The 25,312-nt window shown below is 46.4% G+C and overlaps 2 protein-coding genes across 2 annotated transcripts; one reads left to right on the forward strand and one right to left on the reverse strand.

Annotated features, from left to right (window-relative positions):
- Positions 1 to 8,417: 8,417 nt before the first annotated feature.
- Positions 8,418 to 12,943, forward strand: LOC109771542 (probable glycerol-3-phosphate acyltransferase 3). Its single transcript, XM_020330237.4, has 2 exons — positions 8,418 to 9,368; positions 11,832 to 12,943. Exons 1-2 carry the CDS (start codon positions 8,580 to 8,582, stop codon positions 12,732 to 12,734), a joined length of 1,692 nt encoding a protein of 563 aa, XP_020185826.1. The 5' UTR covers positions 8,418 to 8,579; the 3' UTR covers positions 12,735 to 12,943.
- Positions 12,944 to 13,839: 896 nt separating this feature from the next.
- Positions 13,840 to 20,225, reverse strand: LOC109771541 (uncharacterized). Its single transcript, XM_020330236.4, has 10 exons — positions 19,941 to 20,225; positions 18,216 to 19,105; positions 17,769 to 17,898; positions 17,225 to 17,673; positions 17,037 to 17,117; positions 16,838 to 16,936; positions 15,291 to 15,449; positions 15,117 to 15,203; positions 14,942 to 15,013; positions 13,840 to 14,441 (listed from the first exon to the last, which is right to left on the reverse strand). The coding sequence occupies exons 2-10, from the start codon at positions 18,999 to 19,001 to the stop codon at positions 14,136 to 14,138; spliced, it is 2,169 nt and encodes a 722-aa protein (XP_020185825.1). The 5' UTR covers positions 19,002 to 19,105; positions 19,941 to 20,225; the 3' UTR covers positions 13,840 to 14,135.
- Positions 20,226 to 25,312: the final 5,087 nt, after the last annotated feature.

Genomic DNA, 25,312 nt, shown 5'->3' on the forward strand with positions numbered 1-25,312 from the left:
GGGCCACCACGGCCTGAATACGACTAGAAACCCATCCATGGGCCAGGATTCAGGCCCGCAGAAGGCCGAGTAGGCCCACAGGCATGTACAGAGAGGTTAGGCCCGTAAGCCTGCTTTAGAGAGGAGCTCGACAGCTCAGGCGCACCGCACCTTATAAACAGGTGCGGCTCTCTCTCAGCTAGCGAGGTGGGACTAAACTCCCATCACCACGCCGCTGTGCAAGGCTTTCCGTCCCGGTTGGTGGCACCAACCGGGACCAAAGGCCGCTGCTTCCCGCCCTTTGGGCTGCTGAAAAGAGGCCTTTGGTCCCGGTTGGTGGCACCAACCGGGACTAAAGGGTGTCTTTGGTCCCGGTTGGTGCTATGAACTGGGACCAAAGCCTGGGTATATAAGTAGCACTTAGGAAAATTTGACGAACTCATCGCCAGTTGCCCCGACGACGCCGAGCTCATCGACGCCGCCAGGCTGCCCAGATCGACGCCGTCCGCTGCCCCGACGCCGCCCACCGCCCAGACGCCGTCCGCGCGCCGCCCCGACGCCGTCCGCGCGCCCCCATCGTCGCCCCTGCCCCGTCGCCGCCAGGCTGCCCCGACGCCGCCCGCCGCCCGCCGCCCCCGCCGACGCCATCGTCGTCGCCGTCGCCATCGCCCGCGCCCGTCGTCGCCGTCGCTGCGGGGAAGCACCACGCCGGCTCCCGCGACCCGTTCATCCCCGAGGCCGTTCGTCCGCCGCCGCACCAATTCTGGCCGGCGACCTCGACCCCTCCCCGCGCCGTGAGCCCCTGCCTCCTCCCCTTTCCTTCTCATTGCCATCCCTGCACGCCATCCGTAAGCGCGTGCCACCGCCAACCATCGTCACCGTCGCAGACCACCGGCCTATTTTTCATTTTTTTTGTTACGATGTATGTATGTATGTATGTATGTTCACTATATAATGCTCTGTATATGTTGTATATGCTCATTTAAGAAAATGTTCATATGTAACATTTAAGAAAAAAAGTAAATTTATGTATGTTCATATGCAAAGAATTATTTTTGGATGAAATGAGATGAGATGAGATGTGTTTTGTGTTGGAGAAGAAAAGAGGAAGAAGGAAGAAGGAAGAAGAAGGAAAAGAGGGTCGAGGGGGGGGGGTCGATATACCCCCTCCCCGATAACATTTTTTCCATGTATATATGCAAAAGTTACATTTTTAGAAAAGTTTTATATATCTAGCTAGGAAAGGAAGAAGAAGAAAAAGAATGAGAGGAAAAAGGAAAATAAGAAGAGGAAGAAAGGAGAAGAAGAGGAGAGGAAGAAGAGGAGAAATAAATAAGAAGAAGAAAAAAGAAGAAAAAAGAAGAGGAGAAGAAGAAAGGAATAGAGGGGAAGAAGAGAAAATAGAATATTCTATTTTCTCTTCTTCCCCTCTATTCCTTTCTTCTTCTCTTTTTTTTCTTCTTTTTTTTCTTCAATATTCTCCTCTATTAATATCTTCTTCTCCTCTTTTTATTTCTTCTTCGTCTTCTTATTTTTTATCGGATATGTCATTGTCGATATACCCCGTGTCCCGATAACTTCAACACGAGGGGGGTTCGACCTACCCCCTCCCCGATAACATTATTTTCCCATGTATGTATGTCGTCGTTGTCGATATAACCCCCTCCCGGATAACTTCGACCGTGATAACTTATACCACGGGAGCACCCCCCGGCCCTCTCGCTCGACCGACGATGTACATTATGACTTCTTGGAGGTGGATGAACAATAATACCATTACGGGAAGCCTCTCGTCAAAGATGAAAGATCTCTAACAACGATGATGCGAAGATTACATGATTGGTACATGAAAACCTGCAGAGAGTCTGGGGGGAGGAATACTTTGACGCTGAGAGTTAAAGAGGAGCATGACCTCGTTGGAATTGAACTGTTGAATGTTCCATTTGAGGAGTTCTTCCAGTTTTCCAATCAAAAGGCCCTCGATAAATCAACGGTCACTTGCTACTGTCTGTAAGTAGTACTACTTCTGTCATTAAGTCTCTCTATATAGGTCAGCTCTTTCATTGCATGTATTTATAATTATCCCCACTATATTATGCAGATTGAAGATCGCCGAATTGAAGAAAAGACAAATCGGTGATATTGGGTTCATTAACACAAATCTCATAGATGCAAATGAGGTTAAATATCATGCCGAAAATACTGAGGCCAACTTGCTACGATCATTGGTAATAAATGAAAACAAAGATATAATACTCTTTCCTTACAACTTCAAGTGAGTGTTACTGTCTTGTGCATATTCGGTTTCCCTTATTAGTCCAGGTTATAGTAATGTAATTGATGACTTCTGCATGCGTGCGCAGCTTCCACTATATTCTCCTAGAGATTAAGCTTGAGCAGGGAGTAGTAACCGTCTTAGACTCGAGACGAAAAGATCCCCAGGACTATGCGGACATGACTCAAATGCTCGAGAAGTAAGTTAAATCGATCATTATCCACCATATCAGCAACTTTGTTCATTTCCTGATATCAAGTAATTGTTTTCTTTGTCTGGCAGGGTTTGGAGAAAATTCACCAAAAAAGCTCCGGGACTGCCGAAGAAGCTGCAATTTAGACACCCGAAAGTATGTACTATAGTAGCATGTTCCGCGCATCTCCTAGTGATTCAAGCGCTAGTTTCATCAATACCATTTAGCATGCTTGCTTATCAGTTTGATTGACCTCTATTTCTTGTAAAGTGGTTGTGGCAGGAACAAGGGAATGATTTCTGTGGATACTACGTTTGCGAGTCCATCCGCCACACGACCTGTGAGCGGGGCTACTCTGACGAACAATATGAAGTGCGTAAGCAATAATATTCACAATTTTATTTTATTACCATCATTTGTGTTGAGTTTCATTTATTCATATATATATGTATTGACCCCCTTCTTCAAATTAGATCTTTCGGATGCGGGATGAACTCCTAGGACCAGATCGTATGCGAGCAATTCAAGAGGAATTGGCGGCATTCTTCCTTGACCACGTGATCGCTGAAAACGGAGAATACTATGTGGACCCTGTGTTCTTACAATTTAATTAGGAGATTATATTGTAAGAGATAATTATTGTATATATGTAGCCGGTAGTGTCGGATAGATATACGAGAACTTGTTGTTCGACCAATCTCTCGGAGAAGGAGAGGTGGTCGATATCACTTCTCTCTGTATGCATATGTTCATGACGATCTTCTGTTTCCTTCATTTGCTTACTAGCTAGCGTGTCTAGTCCTCTCTATACGTATATAGTACGTAGAGTCGACCAAGCATGGAGATAAGAGAGGACACTTCTCTCTATTAATTAGCTAGCTAACACAATATATGAAACATCTAAATTAACCCCCCAAAACCCCCAACCCCCCCTTAAAAAAAACAAAAACCCCAGCCCCTGAAATGCTGACGCGTGGATGCCTATTGGTCCCGGTTAGTGCCACCAACCGGGACCAAAGGCCCTCCTGCCTGGGCTCGCCGCACCGGCCACGTGGAGGCCCATCTGTCCCGGTTTGTGTAAGAACCGGGACTAAAGGGCTAGGGCATTAGTAACGACCCTTTAGTCCCGGTTCAAAAACCGGGACAAAAGGCCCTTACCAACCGGGACAGATGACCCTTTTTCTACTAGTGCATAGACGGGCTGTAAGACTTTAAATATTATATCTTTGCTGAGTTGGATGAGAGAGAAGAGGAGAGAGAAGAGAAGCGGGTTGTAGATTTACAGCCGGCTATAACACGGGCTCCAAGAAGCTATGTGAGAGTGTATGGTGGACCATGTGGTAAAAAAGTAGTACTTCCTTGTAGCCCACTACTATCCATATTGGCTATAGATGACATGGCAATATGTTATAGGCAACAATTGGCTATATTATTAATCATGCTCTAATGCATAGTAGTATACTCCCTCCTTTTCGGTTTATAGGGCTCAATTCAGAAATCTCACCAACCAAGTTAGATGGTGAGTGGTGGAATATTTTTTGTAGTTTATAAAAGCACCCAATTAATGCTCTTATTTTCTTCAAAAAAAATATGTTTACCAATGCATTAATTGCAATGCATGCATGCATAAAGTACATGCATTGGTCAATTTTCTCTTAATACTTGCATGCAATGATTTCATGCATCTTGGAATCTGACCTTGTGATGGGGAACAACCAAATTGAGCCTTATAAAATGGAAAAACTAAAATTTTGAGATAAGCCCTATAAACCGGAAAGGAGGGAGTATATTAGTATCACAGATGACAATATATTGTCATGCATGACACATAGTAGCATAGCATTTATTATGATACGGTATCATGATATGATACTCGACCCTCTTTGTCATCATTTAATTCTATGTCACCTCATCTAAATTGTACCTAGTTGGCATGCATGATACTACGATACTCCCATTACGACCAGCCTCACTGATATAACGGCTACATCATTGCATGCTTACAACCTGAATTAATGTTCCTAAAAGTTCCTCTACATCAGTCGATTTCTGCTTCGCACGAGGCCAAAGAGGATGTGTCAGGACCATGCCGGAGTCGGGAGCGGTTGCGAGCTGCGGTGTCGGGAGGAAGAATCTTAATAGGGGGAGGCGTTGTGGGGGTCGCAGAGGTTCCTGCGGATCGTAGGGGTTAGAGAAATGGCCGACGAGGTGGCGACCAACAATGGCAGTGGGGGAGGTTGAGGGGTGGGCGGGCTGTGAGGCGGTGCTCGGTAGCGCCCGCTGGTCTCGGGTGGTGGAGGCCGTCGGTTGGGCGGGGTAGGCTGGGGCGCGCATAAGGAAGAAGAGATGGGGGAGGTTGAAGATGAACCATGTTTGATCTGTTTTAGACCATTGCATCAAGATCTAGTGGTTTATTAGAAAAGTAATTGGAGCCTGAAATGTTTTCAAGTACCGGACTTATATGTAGTCCCTCATTTTTACAGAAGGTAAATTTATTACGCGTTGATTATTTGTTAGACGGCTGAAATTACAATGGCGTCAGCAATTTGTGAGAGTGAGAAGAAGGCAAGGCGACGCCAAGACGAAGACGGGGGTGGGGGTGATGGGGAAGGACTTGGCCGTCTCCGCGAGTCATCGCCGTGGAGGACAGGTGGGGGCTGATGGGGTCGGGTGTTGGGTGCGTGCTATCGTCGACACCGTTAATAGTGGGTTGGAGGGATGGCCGGGAACGGAGACCCAATTCGGGCAGGGCATGGCGTTGAGGCATCATCGCCGGCCACGAGTGGCTAGGTATGGTGGTAGTGTGTTAGAATAAATCTGAGGCATACCGTTGATCACCCGAGGACCAAGCAATCACACGAGGCACAACGCCGAGATTTGTTAACGAGGTTCACCGATATGGCTACATCCCCGGGGCTTGACTATGGGCGCTCCTCCCCGTGACACCGTCACAATACCGCACACCGGCCACCCGGGCGCCGGCATACTCCGCCGGCTCCCCCTTGCGCACCTGTGCTATTATGCTGGCATAGGTTACATCGTGTGTCTAGCCCCGCTACATATGAGAGGCCTAGGATACAAGTGTCCTACTACGACACGACTCCATATCCTATCTAAACACAATACTACTACAAGTCCAACTGTAACCTACCTTGTACACTATATTCGACACAACTCCAACAAACTCTACCTTGGCGAATATTCTCCACCACCTTGAATTCGTCAATGTGTCAAACTTCCATGTACATTGGACTTGAGTTTATCACATGAGTACCGCTGCTACTCCAAAGACTCCATATGACTCCACCTGCAACTTGTAGTCCCTTCTTTTCTTGACCATAGTCAACACTCGAGCAAAATTAAGTTCTTTGTTACTCTAGTTTGTGCTCCCAACTTCCAGAGTATCAGTCCAACGCCATCACACACTGATCACTGACCTGCGTGAAAATGAACAACTCACATATTGGGGGTCACACATAAGAGTTACCTGAACTCAACATCACCACCCCTATCTTGACCGCCTGTCTGAAACATGAAGGAATTTCACCGTTGCTTGTAGTCATCCCGAGTCAAATTCACAGTTTTCTCACCACATGTATGACCACCAGAGCCCTGGCCCGTCTCCATGCCCCGTGCGCACCGCACGCCTCACCGCTATTACCGCGTTGAGCCTCCGCTGTCCTGGTCGAGTCTCAAGGGTCGCGAAACCACACCACTCAACCCCCACTACAGAGTACCACCGATCATCACCGACCGATGACGAGTTTCACGCTTCCATCAGACCACTGGGCTCCAGTCCAAACCACGTGTCCCTCACTTTTTCCCGCTGAATAGGCTTCGACTCTCTGTCGACTTACGCCGTAGCCCCTCAATCCAGCACTGAGTGAAGTCATCCAGACTCCAGCTCCACCTTCAACATGACTCCGTGGTAGATGATCGGTCCACCCATGTGCCTCATCGACTTCAAGCTCCGTGTATACACCACCTTGAATCAATCCCGCGCCATAGTCTTGTCGAAGTCACACAAGCCTCGGGCTTGTGCCACGTGTTTCCACGACCCAGAAGTCGGCCACCATCAGCATCACGCTTCTATGTCGTCGTCGCTGAAATCACCGCCGTCTTCTGCTTTGACCGACATCCACGTCGATCCATCAGACTATCTAGTCCGACCCAGCCGAACTCGTTCGACTGTATGACACGCTCGAGGCTCCCAAATCATATTCCGTGAATTTTCATCCATCACACATAATTCCAACTTAGCCGGCATGACTTCCCGCAACGCTCTCAAGCATCCCTATTGTGCCAACAATTCTTCCACCATTGTCTGCCATAGCCCAAGGTTTTCAGTTCCTGAACTTCTCCACCTCAGACCTGGTACCCGTTGGCGCCATGGTTCTTCATATGACTGACCCTGTGAAAAATTATCCAAACTTTTCACGCGATACCCCAAGTACACGAACAGCTTCCGCATACTACAGCAGTTCCAACCAAAAAACATTCTGGTCCTCACGTGTACTAGCTACTAGGCTCAACTCATCATGCTAGCTTTTGCCTTGCCACAACCTTGCTATTTCCAATGGACGTATCAATGGATATTTCCTTCGCCCAATCGATCTGCTGCCTCTTTCCATGTCTCACATGAGGACTCTGTCCTCTTTTTGTCCAAACAAATCACGTGCATGCAACGCTCCTGAGCAACCAGCCACACGTACGTACGTGTCTGCGCCTCGTCCCGAACACCTGCCGGCTCGGACAGCCCCACCTGGACCAGCCCGCCAGCACACACTGGCAGACCCCTGTTGGGCCACGTAGCCATCTGCCGCTACACCTTTCACGGTTGCCTAGCCACGCCTGTGCCATCCGTCCGATCACAAGTCTCCTGCTGCTGCACGTTTACGCCGCCGCCGCCTCGATCTGATTCGCTTTTCCGAGAAGATCACAACCGCTGGAACACCTCTGCTTCTTATATCGCTCCGACTGCAATCGCTTCTGCAGAACTCCAATGATATCTTACTTCCTCTAGATCAACTTCCACGGATCCTTCGAACCTTGCTCATGATACCACTTGTCAAAATAAATCTGAGGCATACCGTTGATCATCCGAGGACCAAGCAATCATACGAGGCACAACACTGAGATTTGTTAACGAGGTTCACCGATATGGCTACATCCGCGGGGCTTGACTACGGGCGCTCCTCCCCGTGACACCGTCACAATACCGCACACCGGCCACCCGAGCGCCGGCATACTCCGCCGGCTCCCCCTTGCGCACCTGTGCTATTATGCTGGCATAGGTTACATCGTGTGTCTAGCCCCGCTACATATGAGAGGCCTAGGATACAAGTGTCCTACTACGACACGACTCCATATCCTATCTAAACACAATACTACTACAAGTCCAACTGTAACCTACCTTGTACACTATATTCGACACAACTTCAACATAGTGGAGGTACAGTGGCACGATGTTGTTAGAGGGAGAAGACTAGAGGAAAGGGAAGGTTGTGGTCCGTTGGATTGCTGATTAGATCGGTGGAGGAAAAAGTGGCCGATGGAAGAAAAAAATGGACGGCCTTGAAATAGTCGGCCCCATCTATTACGCGGCTTTATGAAAGTTAGCAGAGTGTAGCAAACCAATCCAAGATTAAACACCAATGATACATGACACAACAACAAACTTGTACTCTAATGTGAACTGAGCGGAGCTAACATGATTAGGTTCCTTGTGGTGGAACCAACGGCCAGGGTTCAAGTCTTAGACTTGCCACTTGTGATCGTATTTTTCTGGATTTATTGGCCTTCCGGCGATATGCATTTAGCGGGAGGAGAAATTCCCGTCGACTATGAAGGCTCGGTATATCGAAGATGCTTCTAGGGGTGGAGTGCGCGTGCATGCGTTCAAAGAGTTAAGTGTATATGCCGGTATGCGAGCATTTGTATTGTGTTTAAAAAAAATTTGTACTCCAGCACGCCAGCACTTATTTTTTATTAATCCCGCTCCCGCTAGTGCACGCCAGCACGTATCTTTCTCCTATCTATATAAACACATTCAGCGTCTGCTGCCTTTCACCACATCTCAACACTAGCTACCTGCCTCAACATTTGTGGTGGCACGCACCGCCGGCTGCCGCCATGTCCAAAGCATTCACCAAGTCCCTCCTCTTGTACAACAAGATCCTCATCCGGCGGCTCAAGTCCCTCATCAGCCGTGCGCCACCCGCGCCGACGTCGGCCACCGAGAGGCTGCCACCATCACAGAGGCGCGAGTCGTCGACGGCGCCGCTGGACGCGCTCCCGGCACCGGGGACGATGGACAACGACAACAATAATGGTGGTTGTGCTGGCGGCGGCGCCATCGTGTGCGAGGTGGAAGGCGCCCTGCTGATGTCCTCCTCTACCTTTCCCTACTTCATGCTCGTGGCCCTCGAGGCCGGCGGGCTCCTCCGCGGCCTCCTTCTGCTGCTGCTCTACCCTCTCCTCCGCCTCCTCACGGACGAGCTCGCCATGAAGGCCATGGTGATGGTGACCTTCGCGGGGCTCCGGAAGGACGCGTTTGGCCGGCTAGGCATGGCCGTCATGCCCAAGCTGTTCCTGCAGGACGTGAGCGCCGAGGTGTTCCACGCGGCCACGTCTGCTCCAGCGACGGCAGGGGCCGCGCGGCGGCGAAGGCGCTGCGTGTGCGTGAGCAGCATGCCGAGGGTGATGGTGGAGTCGTTCTTGAAGGAGTACCTCGCTGTCGACGCCGTCGTCGCGCCGGAGCTGAGGGAGCTCGGAGGGTACTACCTGGGTCTCGTGGAGGACGAAGGCGAGGCGATGAGGCGGATGGACGTGGAGGAGGCCATTGGGGCCAAGGGCGGCGCCGTCGTCGGCATTGGTGGACTGGGGTGCTCGTTTCGGCACATCTTCCAAAAGTACTGCAAGGTTAGCCACCAATGGTTTTTTACTACTCCATGCATGCTATTAATGTTCTTGAAAATAAGCGAGAGGGCGCTGATATGCATGCTATTAATGTTCTTGAAAATAAGCGAGATAAGTTTAAAGAAGAAAAAATAAGGGGTGTGCTTGTTTGTTCAAGATATTGATGGAGAAAAGATAAAAAGAAAGAAACTGTCACTGAAATTCGCATGCAAGCGTATTCTACTTTTTTTGGTGAAAACAAGCGTGTCTACCTCCCGCAAAAAAAAAAAAAAAACAAGCGTGTCTACTTAGACAAGATAGCCTGGAATTTTTATGTCTTAGTCACTCAAAATTCTACTAGTTGTACTACTACTACATCGATCACTAAGCGTTGCTAAAACTGGTGTCTTGAAAGTGTGCAATTCTAGCAAAATGTTGCTGCGATTTTTCACTATATTTGCATAGTACTCCCTCCGTTTGTTTTACTTTGCATATAAGATTAGTCTGACAAACTTCATAAAGTTTGGCCAAATATATATAAGAAATTATCAACATCTACAATACTAGAAATATGCAACATGAAAAGTTTGATGCATCTAGTGATATCAATTTTATATTATGAATGTTAATATTTTTTTCTCTATAATTTTAGTTAAGCTTTACTACGTTTGACTTAAGATAAATCTTATATGCGGACTAAAAAAAAGGAGAGAGTACATGGTGTGGTGGGAATAAATGGTGATGGTTGGGTGTTACATGGTTCTATTGCTTAGAGAAGTGACTGAAATTCCTTTTTTAAACAAAGCATGTAGCTCCCACTTGGGCAGGGAGTACTAACTTAAGAATATGCAACACCTTCTCATCGCTGCATGTTACTCTTGAGTAAGTTAGACTAGCTAAGGATCGGAGGGAGTAGTATTTTAGTTCAGGTCTATTTCTTGCGTGGCATATACTTGATGTTACTACGATTAGCAAGCAATATGTTTCTCTGTCACGTTCAATTCGTCAAATCTGAAGGTGTATATGGCTCCTACACGGATGCCGGCACATATATAGTAAAATTTCCATGATTGAGATGTGCATCCTCCTAGCTAATTCGAGTGGTTGATCTCGCTCGAGCGTTGCGTGCGTGTCCGTGTCGGACCTGGTCGAACTGCATTCCATGGATCATACGTCAACTCGACCGACTGAATGCACATGCACATGCACATGCACCACCTCGATCAGTGATTGCAAGCCACCATGCATGCATGCACTGATGCACCTACAGTCCCCCTACAGTGCCTGCACAGTATCCTACTTCTGTTTTAGTCCTACTCCCTGTGTTCTCGAATGTAAGTCCTTCTAGAGATTCCAACAAGAGGCTACATACTACGGAGAAAAATGAGTGAATCTACATTTTAAAATATATCTATATTCATTCGTATGTTGTAGTTCATTTAAAATCTTTAAAAAGATTATATTTAGGAACGAAGGGAAGGGAGTAGTTAGCTACGCTTGGATATGTATGGAAAGAGCCGTGCATAATCGTGCCAAAATAAGTTGTCCAAAACGTCAGCTTTCAAGAGAAAAGTAGTAAGCAGTAGTACACGTTCAGCATCATGTGATCACGATCATTCTTTATATAATGGTGGTGGTGGATCTGTGTTACTATCCCCAACAGTATTCGATGGCTAGAGGTACTGGCCAGTTCAACGCCATCCGAGAAACGAGAGAGTTTGTCCTATGTTACTATCTTGAGCAGTGTTCGATAGGTAGAGATACTGTCCAGTTCAACACCTTCCGGAAAATGAGAGAGATGGTTCTAGTAACACCAACACCTGGGCCTTTCATTAATTTCATGATGTGCATCATATTTTAACAACAAAAATTAGAAAGATTTACGCAATATAAAAAAAGGCAGCCCGGTGCATGTAGCTCCCGCTTGTGTAGGGTCCGGGGATGGGTCCAATCACTTTGGGTCTATTGTACGCAGCCTTTCCCTACATTTATGTAAGAGGCTATTTACGCAATATGATATGATCAAATATATAGTGGAAACGTAGAAAAATATGTTCGGCATCTTATTTCGGCATTTTAAACATACTTTTGCATAAATACTTTTGACATGATGCTCATCTATGAGCTTGTTGAGAAGGTGTTTCCACAAATACATAACCCCTAAATTAAACTCATGCACGCATGTACATCTACTTTTCCCAATCATACTCGAAGATAATTATATACTGCCCGGTGGATCTATAATCATATCACAGATGTTGCTGTCCCCAGCCGTACTCGAAAGCTAGAGATACTGGCTCTTCAACGCCTTTCTGAAAAGAGAGCTACTCCTGGTTTACAACTACCTTTAAGTTAACATCCTGGCCGTTGATTAATTCGAGCATATCTTCAATATTTCCTGTCGTGTACTACGTACGTGTAGCATAGTCTTCTGTTAACCGGCTTTGGTTGGTGGGCTGTCGCTGACAATTTATTGCATGCATGCAGGAGGTGTACGTGCCGACGGAGTCGACGCGGCGCCGGCGCGGGGCGCTGCACCCGCGGCGGTACCCGAAGCCCCTGGTGTTCCACGACGGCCGCACCGCGTTCCGGCCGACGCCCGCCGCCACGCTCGCCATGTTCGTGTGGCTCCCGCTCGGTGCGCCGCTCGCCGTGCTCCGCACTGCCGTCTTCCTCCTGCTCCCCTTCTCCCTCTCGGTGCCGCTCCTCGCCAGCCTCGGCATGCACAACCGCATGATCGCATCGTCGTTGCCGTCTGCCGGGGACAAGAGCAAGGGCAACCTCTTCGCGTGCAACCACCGGTCGCTGCTGGACCCGCTCTGCGTGTCCGCTGCCGCCGGCCGGCGCGACCTCGCCGCGGCCACCTACAGCATCAGCCGCCTGTCGGAGATGCTCGCGCCGATCCCCACGTTCCGCCTCACCCGCGACCGCGCCGCCGACCGCGGGGCCATGCAGGCACAGCTCGCCCGCCGCGGCGGCCGCGGCGGGCTGGTGGTGTGCCCGGAGGGCACCACGTGCAGGGAGCCGTTCCTGCTGCGGTTCAGCCCACTGTTCGCGGAGCTGGCTGCCGGCGGCGTGGACGTGGTGCCCGTGGCGCTGCACCTGGCGGTGGACATGTTCCACGGCACGACGGCGGGGGGCAGGAAGATGCTGGACCCGCTGTACCTGCTGATGAACCCGGTGCCGTCGTACCTCGTCCAGTTCCTCGACCCCGTCGAGTGCGGCGACCAGGAGGCGCGCGCCGTGGCTAACGAGGTGCAGCGGCGGGTGGCAGAGGCCCTCGGGTACGAGCGCACCGGGCTGACGAGGAGGGACAAGTACCTCATCCTCGCCGGCAACGAAGGGGTCGTCGGCGCCGCCGCCTCCCACGACGGCGGCCCGAAGAATTAGCTGCAGCTGATGCCAGCGCAGTCTATTATTGACGAGTACAAAGCTAGCTTGTTGTCGCTGCTGATGGCGGCACAGTGCATATGCGTGTCCTCTCCTGCCTCGTCAGGGATTATGTGTGTTGTCCGGGGTGCTTTGTGAAAATATCACACTAATACAGTGTGCAATTTCTTTATTTTTGCAATCATAATATATACAGCGGTTTTGCTTGATTTGTTTCTAGGATAGAACAGCGAGTAGATCAGCGCTCCCGCCGCCGGCAGCGGACAGCGGCGGTTAGGCCTGTGATAGGCCGGCGGTTTAGAGGTAGAAGATGAAGAGTCAATCATTTTGGAGATTGAAGAAGATGATCTGGCCATCCATCTTGCATCCAACGGCTTGTGACGACTCGACTGACCCAAATTCGATTTTCAGTCACCTGACAGCTAGCCGGCCACTAATTCATTCCTCCACTGACAGGGTTACAATCAACTAAAACTAGTCGATCGACCCGACCCGGCGTAACCAACAAGCAGTGGATGTTCTTGCAATTTCCATGTACGAGTATATCCTTGAAAGAGAAAAGGAAATGCTGACTGAATGTCGTCACGTAAAATCCCACGTCACTCAGCTCAAAATTGCAGCACGTACAAAAGGCATGCAATTTTGATTCCTAGTACTAATCTTTCTGTTTGTACACAAAGTGAGGCGGGGGGTGAGAATGATTGTATTTGTCCTGGAAAAGGTGACAGAGATTTCTAACTGTAGCATGATGCTAAAGCTCACCCAGATGATGGAAAGTGTTTAAGGTTTGTGTCATTATCGAGCTTAATCATCACGCAAAGCAGAGACATGTCACTGCCACGGTGGCTAAGCAGAGGCACGTCACTGTCGCCAGTGGTGCCTGGTAGCTCCTTTTTTGATTTGCTACGCCATTTGGTTGGGAGCTTAATGGTACTGGTGAGTGATGGCTACATACAACTGGACATTTCAGCAGCTAGCTTTCACCATCTGTATGCTATCAAGTGTTGAGTCAGATCAGAAGACCATGAGAACTACAGCAAAGTCAAGATAAACATTTTTACTTCAGCAAAATAAATGCAAGTTCATCCCGAGAAGAATAGACAAGTTTCCAGATATAATGACATATATTTCTTGCACTTAGGGTAACATTTTTGGGCCTCATTGTAAGGCGAGTAACAATACATCCACCAGCATTGCCATACACATACATGCTCTCGTTTTTCATCTGAATTTCGATTCTCGAAATTTGAAATCTTACCAAGTCGAGTCGGGATGTTCGATGGCGTCTCAGCGTACGCGTACCATGCCAGTCTTTAGCATCCAGGGACGAACTAAGTTGGCCATTTGCCTTGCGTGGATGCACTCAAAATCCTTTATTTATCTTTTCCCTGCCCAGGTGAGTTACCATTGCTTCTTGCCCTTCCTCTTTTTCCTGTTACTACTACCACCGCCGCCGCCACCACCACCACCACCACCACTCTTTGCATGGCTTCCGCTGCCCGGAGAAGGGGGGTCGCCTTGCCCTTCAAACATGCCAGACTGCATAGCGTTCTGCAGCCACTCAAAGAACTCCTCATCGACTCCTGCATCCATGTTTGGGACTCCACCCCTCGGCCCTGACGTGCTCCCTTTGCCACTACCTTGCTTTGCCAAACTGGCATTCACGTGGAAGGTCGGCTTGTGGGTGTTCGGTGGACATCTCATTCCCTGGAGAACAAAACAGAAAATTGTGTATCAGTTCATATATTCCTTTGCTTCTCTTTCTGCTCCCTAGGCGGAGTGTGAAATAATGACCCTGACCGGAAGTGTGTCACTCCACTCTACGCCTCAGATTTCAGAAACCTGCAAATGTCCTCTAGCTGTAGCTATGATTTAGTACGTTTACTGCTTTCCTATTCACCATTCATTTTTTTATCTTAATAGTAAACTGAGAACCGGAGACAATGCCCAGAGAGATTCTGGCTAAACTTCAAACTAACAGTGGCAAGTGATCACCTTACTGAACTTATACTGCACTAATACGAAGTTTCTTGGTCACAGTTCTCATGAACGAAACACAGGATTTCAGTGGTTCAAACAGATAAGCATCTAGGTATACCATATAGTAGCCATGCCTTACAACACATAGATATGTACTGACCAAAGATCAAACTGATGAGCAATCAAATGTAATAAAGAAAATATTCATAAAACATATAAACTTTTACCTGACAGCTGAACCACTCGGTGACATCAAAAATGCTGCTTTCAGCACAAACAAATGCACGAGGCAGGTCGGGCTGCATAATTGTAAATATCATAAGACATCAGTCACAAGACATTTGTGGTGGCTAAAAGTTTTTGCAGTTGGTCATATCATGAGTTGGAATAATCTGACATTACCTTGTGCAGCATCCCAAATAGGACCGGTTGAAATGACTGCTCAACCCATCCATCACCATCTTTAGCCTGATGAAACTCTTTACAATCCTGTGATGAAGAAAAGTAACTTATACGGAACATTTACTAGTAGCACAGAATCAAAAGCAACCACAGCCATATACCAAAAGAAAATACCTGACACCATCTGCCCTGCAACTTAGGTCTTCCTGTATAGATCCACAGATGGAAATCGCCACATTTCTTGCAGGCTATTCTTCTTGATAGAGCAGAAGGTCCTTCATCAACACCTTCAGAGGGGCTAAACCCTTGTTGAAATGTACCATGTCCTCCTTTCTAGTAAACAAAATAAAACAGCAAAATAAATTATGGCATCAGATGTGTAGTCATATTTGATACTTTCTAAGGAGGAGGATAAATTAAAGCAAACTGAAAACTATGAAGCTGTATTAATATGTAGATAGTACATCTACTATTCTTGTGTCTTCTGTTTTTATCTCAGACCACCTTGGCAGAATGGATTGTTAAACCAACATAAACATTTCCCAAACACTAGTCTCATAAAACAACTGATGGCAGTTGCAAGAATAAATTTTACAATTGCAACACAAAATGATACCAGATATTAGGAACGTCACACTATTCAGACTGACAAAAAAAATTACTGCAACGAATACATATGAACCTATTGCATGTAACATGATTCCATCCCCAAACGATCGAACTGCCTACTGTCGGAAGTCACTTTCACATCAAAACCATGACACCAAACCATCATGGAAACTGCATGTTTGCATCAGAGCAATCAAGGACACCGTCTACAGTTGGGTCAAAAACCAATGAGCAATTGTTGCCACTGAAACCATCCAGCACCCTTCTGGTAAATAATGCTTTTCCAAGACATTAAATCAGGGCTATGGACAGCTAAATATAATGTTTTTCCAACACAAGACAATGCACACAAGAACATTGAACTTAACTAAACTGAACAGTAAAATACATACCAATTCCCTGGCCAGATCAACTTCCACTAGGAACTTAACTGAACAGTAAAATCCATACCACTGGTCAAATCAACTTCCACTAACTATGACTATTACTGGGCCAGGCTTCCGAAATTGTCCTCAATTAATTGAGACCAAATGAAAAAAAAAGCATTGTGATTTTGCAAATCCAGCAAAGCACAAATCAGCCAAATCCCGAATCCGCTCGTAAGTGGTAAAGTGATTGCTGGCAGTTTCATTTTTTTTTCTCAGGTTAACCTGAAAAACATGAACTATCATGCAATTGAATACTCCCTCCGTTCCTAAATATAAGTCTTTGGAGAGATTCCACACCATGGACTACATATGGAGCAAAATGAGTGAATCTACACTCTAAATGCATCTATATACATCCATATGTAGTCCATGGTGAAATCTCTCCAAAGACTCATATTTAGGAACGGAGGGGGTAGTTCAAATGCAAACCCTTCTCATGCACTTCAAAAACATGTCAATACACCATAATTAATTGAAACATGGCCACAGTAGGGTGATTCTCTAGTCCAGCTAAACTGGGTACCTTTCCCTCGCACAGGAGGCAACTAGCATGGATGGGTTAGCAGCAGTTGCAGGCAGTTACAAGAATGATGCATGGAACTACTTTTAAGGAAAGAAGATATAAGAGAAAACAAGCAAAGCGTAAATATTAAACATCATTTGGTAAGGAATAGCTAGGAAAACCTTTTGAGAAGCACCCTGGAACCGCCTGAAGTAGTTCAGTAGCTCCTCCCTCCTTAACTCATCGTCATATGTCTTTCGTTTCACTGAATCAAGAAGAACCTGTGTGTACAGTTGTGGACTCATGAATACATACATGATCTTATAAAAAGATGCATTTTAATTGAATATGTAATTATTTCAACAATGAATGGATGTGAACCTCATATGCGTTTTGAAGCTTTTTAAATGCATCAGCAGCTTTATCATTGCCCATATTCTTATCAGGATGGACTAACATAGCCTGCAAAATCAGTAATCACAATTAACAAAGATATAATCAAACCTTGCAGCATATGAACATTCATATGGCACTCATACAGCTGACATTAGTTTTATCTTTAGCATCACCTTTTTCTTGTATTCTCTCTTGAGTACTGACACATCTATGATTTCATACGGGCGAAATCCAAATGCTGAATAGTGATCGGCGCAATTCAATAAACGTGCCACTTCATCTTCAGAGGTTAACTCCTCAGCTCCACTTGTTGACGGATCACCAGGGCCACGATTAGATTGTTGAGTATATCCAGAATGTGAGCTGCTGTCTTTTGATGATTGCTGAAATTCCCCAAAGAAATTGCTTGATCTGTCTGAATTTTGATCAGAGTTCCTTGAAGAACCATTTTCATTGTCTACATTTTTCTTCAGGAACTGGACTAGAACGTCAGTTGAAAAGAAAGACAAATTCAGGCTCAAAAGTAATCCAAGCCATCCAATGTAGCTTCTTGCACAATACATTGAATATAGGCAGGTGACAAGCAGAGCAAATCGTTCATGCTTCAACAAAAAGGAAGCACCTGCATTTTAAGCAATGTTAGAGAATTTTTACACACTATGAAATGTTCAGTAAGAGTGGTCACAAAGGAATAGTAGACAAGTTGTAGAATATGACCTCCAATAATTACTACAGTGCTTGTTGTCCAAAAGCTTCCATACAGCCATAAAATCACCACTGCAAGCACCGCGACAAGCAGGACAGCAAAACCAATACCAATAAAGGCAACCACAGAAGCAGCAATCACCTAGATCACAAAGAGAGAATAGCAAAAATGAAAATACTGCCAGGACATTAAGCACATCTACTTTGATTTGACAATTCAAAGTTTCAAGTAAGAGAGCATAATAAAAACTTAGAAAGGCATCATCAACTGCAGAAGACTATACATGTTGCATGGACTAAACAGGCTAGTGATTAGAAATTTTACTGAAACTACTTTTGCACTCATGAGAGAAAAGTGCAGAAAATAAATGTTGACCAAGTCCAAACCACTGTTAGCACAGTAAACATTAAATTGTCAGCAAGGTAACTAGAAAAGAAGAAAAAGATAGTTGGTCATACCATGAACATGAGCATTTTCTTTATCCCAATCATTGCAAAAATTGACAACATGCTGCACCAAAGTATTGCAATAAGGGAATTTGTCCCCAGACGAAGCAGAGAATCGAAGCCCCTTATGTTGCAGTCTAACCAAACAGTCAACAAGAGCAACATCAGCTTTCCAGCACTAAACATCCAGGCCCGAGCAATAGGATAAACATACTCCATTTTGCCGAGGGCATAGGCACGCCCTTTTTCTGCCATTGCCATGAAAGCTGTGATAGCTGGCCTATTTTTCTCAACCAATACTTTGCTTTCTTCCATCACATACATCATCGAGGTTCTAAAAAGGGATGCAGCCATGGAAGTAACATGCCTGGTCTTCTCTTTGACTTGCTCTGTCAAAATACGCAATGGAGTTTGTTCTACTGATGAGTTTTTACCAAAGCCACGCCGTGAGGATTTCTTGCCATCTCTTCTTGGTCTGGTACTGCTGAAAGGTGGCCCAGGTTCTTCTGAATTTTGCATATCAGTACTGATATCTTCTGGTTGTTGTTTATGTGAAGTTATGTCATCAGATTTACCAAAGGAGGTGCCATTGCTTTTGTTATTCTTCTTGTTGCTTTTTGTTTTCTGGCCAGTGTTCCCTCCAGAACCATTTGATTTACCTTGAAGATGTGAACTTGGATCTTCACCATGCACTGGATCTCTTTCTGGTGTATTTAGTATATCACCATTAGTTGTATTTTGCCGATTAGGTGAAGCGAGATTCGGACCACTTTTACTTTGACTTCCTTTTCGCGCCATGATTTCACTCAAGATGGGGTGGATTCTCAGTTTAGGCAATGCATCACAGCAGTTCACACGGAAGGAGTAGCATGTCTTTCCGTTTTCCCTTGGTCAAACCCTACCTGCGGATAGAGAACAGCATATAATAAATATTGATTCCAAAGTAAGAAATCTTCCAAAGACATTGAACCCTCCATGTCCACGACACGCAAACAAACAACCAGATAAGTGTCAGATTTTGCTACTCCCTCCGATCCATATTAATTTTCGCTGAATTAATATGGAACCATATTATCAGCGACAATTTAATATGGATCGGAGGGAGTAGCTAAATTGCTAAGCCAATGTCATAGAGGTTGAGCACATCACTTCCCCAAGAGCAAGTCCAGACTCTTAGGGGCTGTTTGGATTGGCGCCCTTGCCTGCCCAGCCAATATATAGGTGTTGACCGGCGCTTCGTATCCTGTTTGGATGGAATCCAAATTTTCGGCACGCCAGCCCCGCTTGAGCCTTTCCCCTCTGTTTTTGCGCCAAAGCGCTGGCGAAACGGCGGCGGACAAATCGCTCGCCGATATTTTGGCGCCCCAACGACGCCCATGATTTGGCGGGACGTGCCTGGGCAGGAACCAAACAGCCCCTTAACTAACTCGAAATTGGCAAGCTCACTAGGCTATGGCACAAAATTCCTCCAAAACTAGACAACAAAAACAACATCTCTAAACATAACAACAAATCGATTGCTCCGAGAAAAATAAAAAATTATATAGCTCATAAACTAATAAGATTTCTCTCATGGTGACTATTGAATTCCCCAAATAAGTTCACATGCCAGAAATAGAGCAGCATCTCATCCCTCCCACGATGTCATTGATCAACCTCCGCCACAAAACCTAGGGTTTATTAGGGGACTGCACAAATCACGCGAAGGAGCATACAAGGAAAGCAAGGAACCCTCACCTGGCGGCGTCAGAGCTCCGCGGGAGAGGGCGGCGCGCATCGGGGACGGGCAGGCCGCGGGGCGCCGGGGCTCCACGGGGAGGGGCGGCGTCGAAGGGAGCCGGGGGGCACCGGGCCTCCGCGGGAACAGCAACGTCGGGTGGCGCTGGAAGGCGCCGGAGTTCCGCGGGGAGGGCGGCGTCGGGGGTCCTCTGGGCGGCGCCGGAGAGCGCAGGAGAGGGAGCGAGCGAGCGGGGAACAGCACGGAGAGGGGACCAGCGCGAGAGGGAGAGGGGTGGGGGGTGGAGGGTAGACAGTGGGTAATTTGGTCTTTTGGCGTGCCCCGAAGAGGATCTGGTGAATCCGGCTCCACGTGGAACATGATTTGACCGTTGATGGTCTTTCTCTCCGACTCAGATCAGATCGGACGGCCAGGCAATACGGTGGCGCTCTTTGTATGTTCTTGTTTGTGCACATGTCTTGTGTTTTTCTCACACAAGTGGGCCCAGGGGCTATCTTAGCTAGACCTGCACATGGGCAGCCCGACCTGGTAGCCCATCCCCGAAAGCCCGACATCTGGGCCAGGCTTGGGCTCAGTTTTTTAAGCGCAAAGCCCGGCCTGGAAGACTAAATGAGGCTTAAATACTTATTTTAGTTGAAAAATAGCAAAAATAATATATTAAATGCCCAAAGATAAAAAATTTAAATGAAAATTTGTATTATTCAGGTGTTTCGGGTTGGTCCGGGCCTAGGAGGTTTTCACTTCGGGCTTGGCCAGACCCTGGTATGATCAGGTTAAATCTTAGCCATGGAATGGGACAAAGTTGCTTTAAGATATGTGAGATCTTTTGGGAAGTGGAAGTGAGAAGAATCCTTCAAATCCTGTTGCCGAATGGGCAGATGGGCGATCTCGTAGCATGGCAATATGCCAAAAAAATAGCCTCTCTCTTCGTCCATCCTATTGCCTTGAATGGGAGTCTCAACATAGTAAGCAGCTAAAACGGGTCATGGGGCAGAATTGTTCACAAGCTAGTACCATTTGGAAGAAACTTTTGAAGTGCTTTCTTACCCTCCATGCTTACTAGAGGAAGAAATGAAATACATGATCCTTTGAACTCATTAGGTGAAAAAACTATTTTTGATGACTTTCATGCTTGATATATTGAAGGCCATGATGCCCCTATGATACATAGAGATGAATATACTATTGTTATTTGTGATAAGAATAAAATTATTAGTGTTGCACCCGCACTTCATAATCCTATCATGCTTTTGAACTCCCCCAACTACACTATATAAGAGAAGTTTGCTTTTGTTAAGGATTATATTGGTGGCTCGCAACTTACTTATTCTCATGATGCTACTAATGAAAGTTATATAATTAAATTTATTGCTACTATATAGTTATTTCGATAAAGGAAGAAATGACGGGCCTCTCTATGTTTCTAATATGCTAAAATTACAAGAAATTGGCATTAGCATTTACTCTGTATTCATGAATTGTTCTCTTACGGCATGGCAATGCACAAGAAGAGGGTTATATTTCATTGTTACATGATCTATGTTACCATATACTCACGACTTAGATCCAAATATTTGATAACTTAAATTTGCATTGATATACCTTGGGATCCTAGTGGAATGATTAATTGAGCATTTTAAGCCTTTGAGGCAACCCACAAAGTTTTAGAGAGTCATTTTCTTCTAGTGTTTCACAAAATAAAATTTTCCAAAAAAAGGGGGAAATGGGGCGCTTAAAACTTTCTCAAAAAGAAAAGTCGCTAGAAAGGTGAGCAAAAAAATAAAGAGTGGGAACATATTAACCACAAGTGAGTCCATGACGTGGATTTTATTTTGAAGTTCACACTTCCTAGGGGCCTTATTTTTTTATTTAGGGGCCTTAGCTGGTGACCCGGTCTGTTTCCCTCTCGACAATAAAGCTTATCCCCCATCGTCCTTGAGATGAAGGCCAGATCACGCCCAATTCGATCCTTGAAAGACCCATTGCACTACAGCGGCAGCTCGGGCTCGACCCCCATGGGTTCGAGGACTTGTTGGTCAAAGGAAAAGGGGGTTCCAGATTGAGTCGTATGAGGTGAGAGTGCCAAGATCCAAACATCTCAATCTCTTCATACATTCTTCTTGTTGAACTCTTCTTTTCGCTCAACAAATGGGCGAAAGTAGCTCTTCTTTGGTTTCCCTGGGTCCAAGTTGGGGCAAAACCTGCTCTTTTCCCACCCCAACACTTGGGGAAGTGTTAATCTCTATTGGAGTGGTCCCAGAGCCAAGGCTTTAGCAACAGCATGGAAGGCTCAATGTATTCTTCTTGAGTCACCCCCAACGGATGAGTCTCGAATCACTCGGGGTTTGTCTTGAAGGTGACCACCAAACCTTTACATACTTCTCCTGAGCACACCATAAGCAAGAAAGCTTCTGGAGGAATCTCAAACCGTCCAGGATCCCAAGCTCTAAGAGTAACAAGTTGGTGAAGATGAACGAGTTGGGAAAACAAAAAACGGTTTGGTAGGAATGTAGATCAGGTGAATCTCCTACAAACTGTTGCGGAACGCGGTATTTCAAAAAATTTACCTACGATCACGCAAGATCTATCTAGGAGATGCATAGCAACGAGCGGGGAGAGTGTGTCCACGTACCCTCGTAGACCGAAAGCGGAAGCGTTTATTAACGCGGTTGATGTAGTCGAATGTCTTCGCGATCCAACCGATCCAAGCACCAAACGTACGACACCTCCGCGTTCAGCACATGTTCAGCTCGATAACGTCCCTCTAGCTCTTGATCCAGTTGAGGACGAGGGAGAGTTCCGTCAGCACGACGGCGTGGCGATGGTGATGATGAAGTTACCGGCGCAGGGCTTCGCCTAAGCACTACGACGATATGACCGAGGTGTGTAACTGTGGAGGGGGCACCGCACACGGCTAGGAGAAGACTTGTTGTGTCTATGGGGTGCCCCTCCCCCGTATATAAAGGACGGGAGGAGGAGGCGGCCGACCTAAGGGGCGCGCCATAGAGGGGAGTCCAACTAGGACTCCTAATCCTAGTTGGACTCCCTTTCCTTTTCCGGAGAGGGGGAAAGAGGGAAGGGAGAGGAGGAGAAGGAAGGGGGGGCGCCCCCCTCCCTAGTCCAATTCGGACTCCCTATAGGAAGGGGGCGCGGCTGCCCCTTGTGGGCTGCCTCCCCTCTTCCCTATGGCCCATGTAGGCCCAATCTTTCCCCAGGGGGTTCCGGTAACCTCCCGATACTCCGGGAAAAATGCCCGAATCACTCGGAACCATTCCGATGTCCGAATGCAACCTTCCAATATATGAATCTTTACCTCTCGACCATTTCGAGACTCCTCGTCACGTCCATGATCTCATCCGGGACTCCGAACAATCTTCGGTCATCAAATCACATAACTCATAATACAAATCGTCATCGAACGTTAAGCGTGCGGACCCTACGGGTTTGAGAACTATGTAGACATGACCGAGACACATCTCCGGTCAATAACCCATAGCGGAACCTAGATGCTCATATTGGCTCCTACATATTCTACGAAGATCTTAATCGGTCAACCCGCATAACAACATACGTTGTTTCCTTTGTCATCGGTATGTTACTTGCCTGAGATTCGATCGTCGGTATCATCATACCTAGTTCAATCTCGTTACCGGCAAGTCTCTTTACTCGTTTCGTAATGCATCATCCCGCAACTAACTCATTAGTCACATTGCTAGCAAGGCTTATAGTGATGAGCATTACCGAGAGGGCCCAGAGATACCTCTCCGATACACGGAGTGACAAATCATAATCTCGATCTATGCCAAATCAACAAACACCATCGGAGACACCTGTAGAGCATATTTATAATAACCCAGTCACGTTGTGACGTTTGATAGCACACAAGGTGTTCCTCCGGTATTCGGGAGTTGCATAATCTCATAGTCAGAGGAACATGTATAAGTCATGATGAAAGCAATAGCAATAAAACTAAACGATCATTTGTGCTAAGCTAACGGATGGGTCTTGTCCATCACATCATTCTCTAATGATGTGATCCCGTTCATCAAATGACAACACATGTCTATGGTCAGGAAACTTAACCATCTTTGATTAACGAGCTAGTCAAGTAGAGGCATACTAGGGACACTCTGTTTGTCTATGTATTCACACATGTACTAAGTTTCCGGTTAATACAATTCTAGCATGAATAATAAACATTTATCATGATATAAGGAAATATAAATAACAACTTTATTATTGCCTCTAGGGCATATTTCCTTCACAAACCCCAAAGAATCAGGGTGTTGTCTCAAGCTTTTAGGGTTTTTAAATGGGGTGAGAAAGCTTGCACAAGATTAGGGGTGAAGTTTAAAGAAGGGGGATATTTATACCCCCTAAGGCTGAGGTAGTCGTTGGCCCACAGGCAACCCTAGGCACCCGGGGCAATGGAGTTAGGGTACCCAGATTAGTCAGGAGCAATACCAGGAGGACCGGGCACCCGGACAACACAAGGATATGTCAGCAGGGAGCATTGGGCAAGAGAGCCATGCCCTACTCTAGGCATCCAGAGGTTCAGGGACCCCGGGCACCCTGACCACACCGAGGTGGGTAGTGGCTTACTAATGCCTCCGGGCACCCGGAGGTCCATGACCCCTCACTTGGACACCTTGTTGATGAAGGAAATATGCCCTAGAGTCAATAATAAAGTTATTATTTATTTGCTCATATCATGATAAATGTTTATTATTCATGCTAGAATTGTATTAACCGGAAACATAATACATGTGTGAATACATAGACAAACATATGGTCACTAGTATGCCTCTACTTGACTAGCTCGTTAATTGAAGATGGTTAAGTTTCCTAGCCATGGACATGACTTGTCATTTGATTAAAGGGATCACATCATTAGGAGAATGATGTGATTGACTTGACCCATTCCGTTAGCTTAGCACTTGATCATTTAGTATGTTGCTATTGCTTTCTTCATGACTTATACATGTTCCTATGACTATGAGATTATGCAACCCCCGTTTACCGGAGGAACACTTTGTGTGCTACCAAACATCACAATGTAACTGGGTGATTGTAAAGGTGCTCTACAGGTGTCTCCGAAGGTACTTGTTGGGTTGGCGTATTTCGAGATTAGGATTTGTCACTCCGATTGTCGGAGAGGTATCTCTAGGCCCTCTCGGTAATGCACATCACTATAAGCCTTGCAAGCATTGTGACTAATGAGTTAGTTGCGAGATTATGTATTACGGAACGAGTAAACAGACTTGCCGGTAACGAGATTGAACTAGGTATTGAGATACCGACGATCGAATCTCGGGCAAGTAACATACCGATGACAAAGGGAACAACGTATGTTGTTATGGGGTTTGACCGA

This window comes from Aegilops tauschii, chromosome 5 (genome assembly GCF_002575655.3).
Source record: "Aegilops tauschii subsp. strangulata cultivar AL8/78 chromosome 5, Aet v6.0, whole genome shotgun sequence".
NCBI classification, from domain to species: domain Eukaryota; kingdom Viridiplantae; phylum Streptophyta; class Magnoliopsida; order Poales; family Poaceae; genus Aegilops; species Aegilops tauschii.

Excerpts from the sequence above, each read along its gene's own strand:
- LOC109771542 (XM_020330237.4), top strand. The coding sequence starts at position 8,580 with ATGTCCAAAGCATTCACCAAGTCCCTCCTCTTGTACAACAAGATCCTC. Across the intron at positions 9,369-11,831 it reads TCTTCCAAAAGTACTGCAAG|GAGGTGTACGTGCCGACGGA; the intron begins GTTAGCCACCAA and ends GCATGCATGCAG.
- LOC109771541 (XM_020330236.4), bottom strand. The coding sequence starts at position 19,001 with ATGGCGCGAAAAGGAAGTCAAAGTAAAAGTGGTCCGAATCTCGCTTCA. Across the intron at positions 17,899-18,215 it reads AGAAAATGCTCATGTTCATG|GTGATTGCTGCTTCTGTGGT; the intron begins GTATGACCAACT and ends TTTGTGATCTAG. Across the intron at positions 16,937-17,036 it reads AGCTTCAAAACGCATATGAG|GTTCTTCTTGATTCAGTGAA; the intron begins GTTCACATCCAT and ends CTGTACACACAG.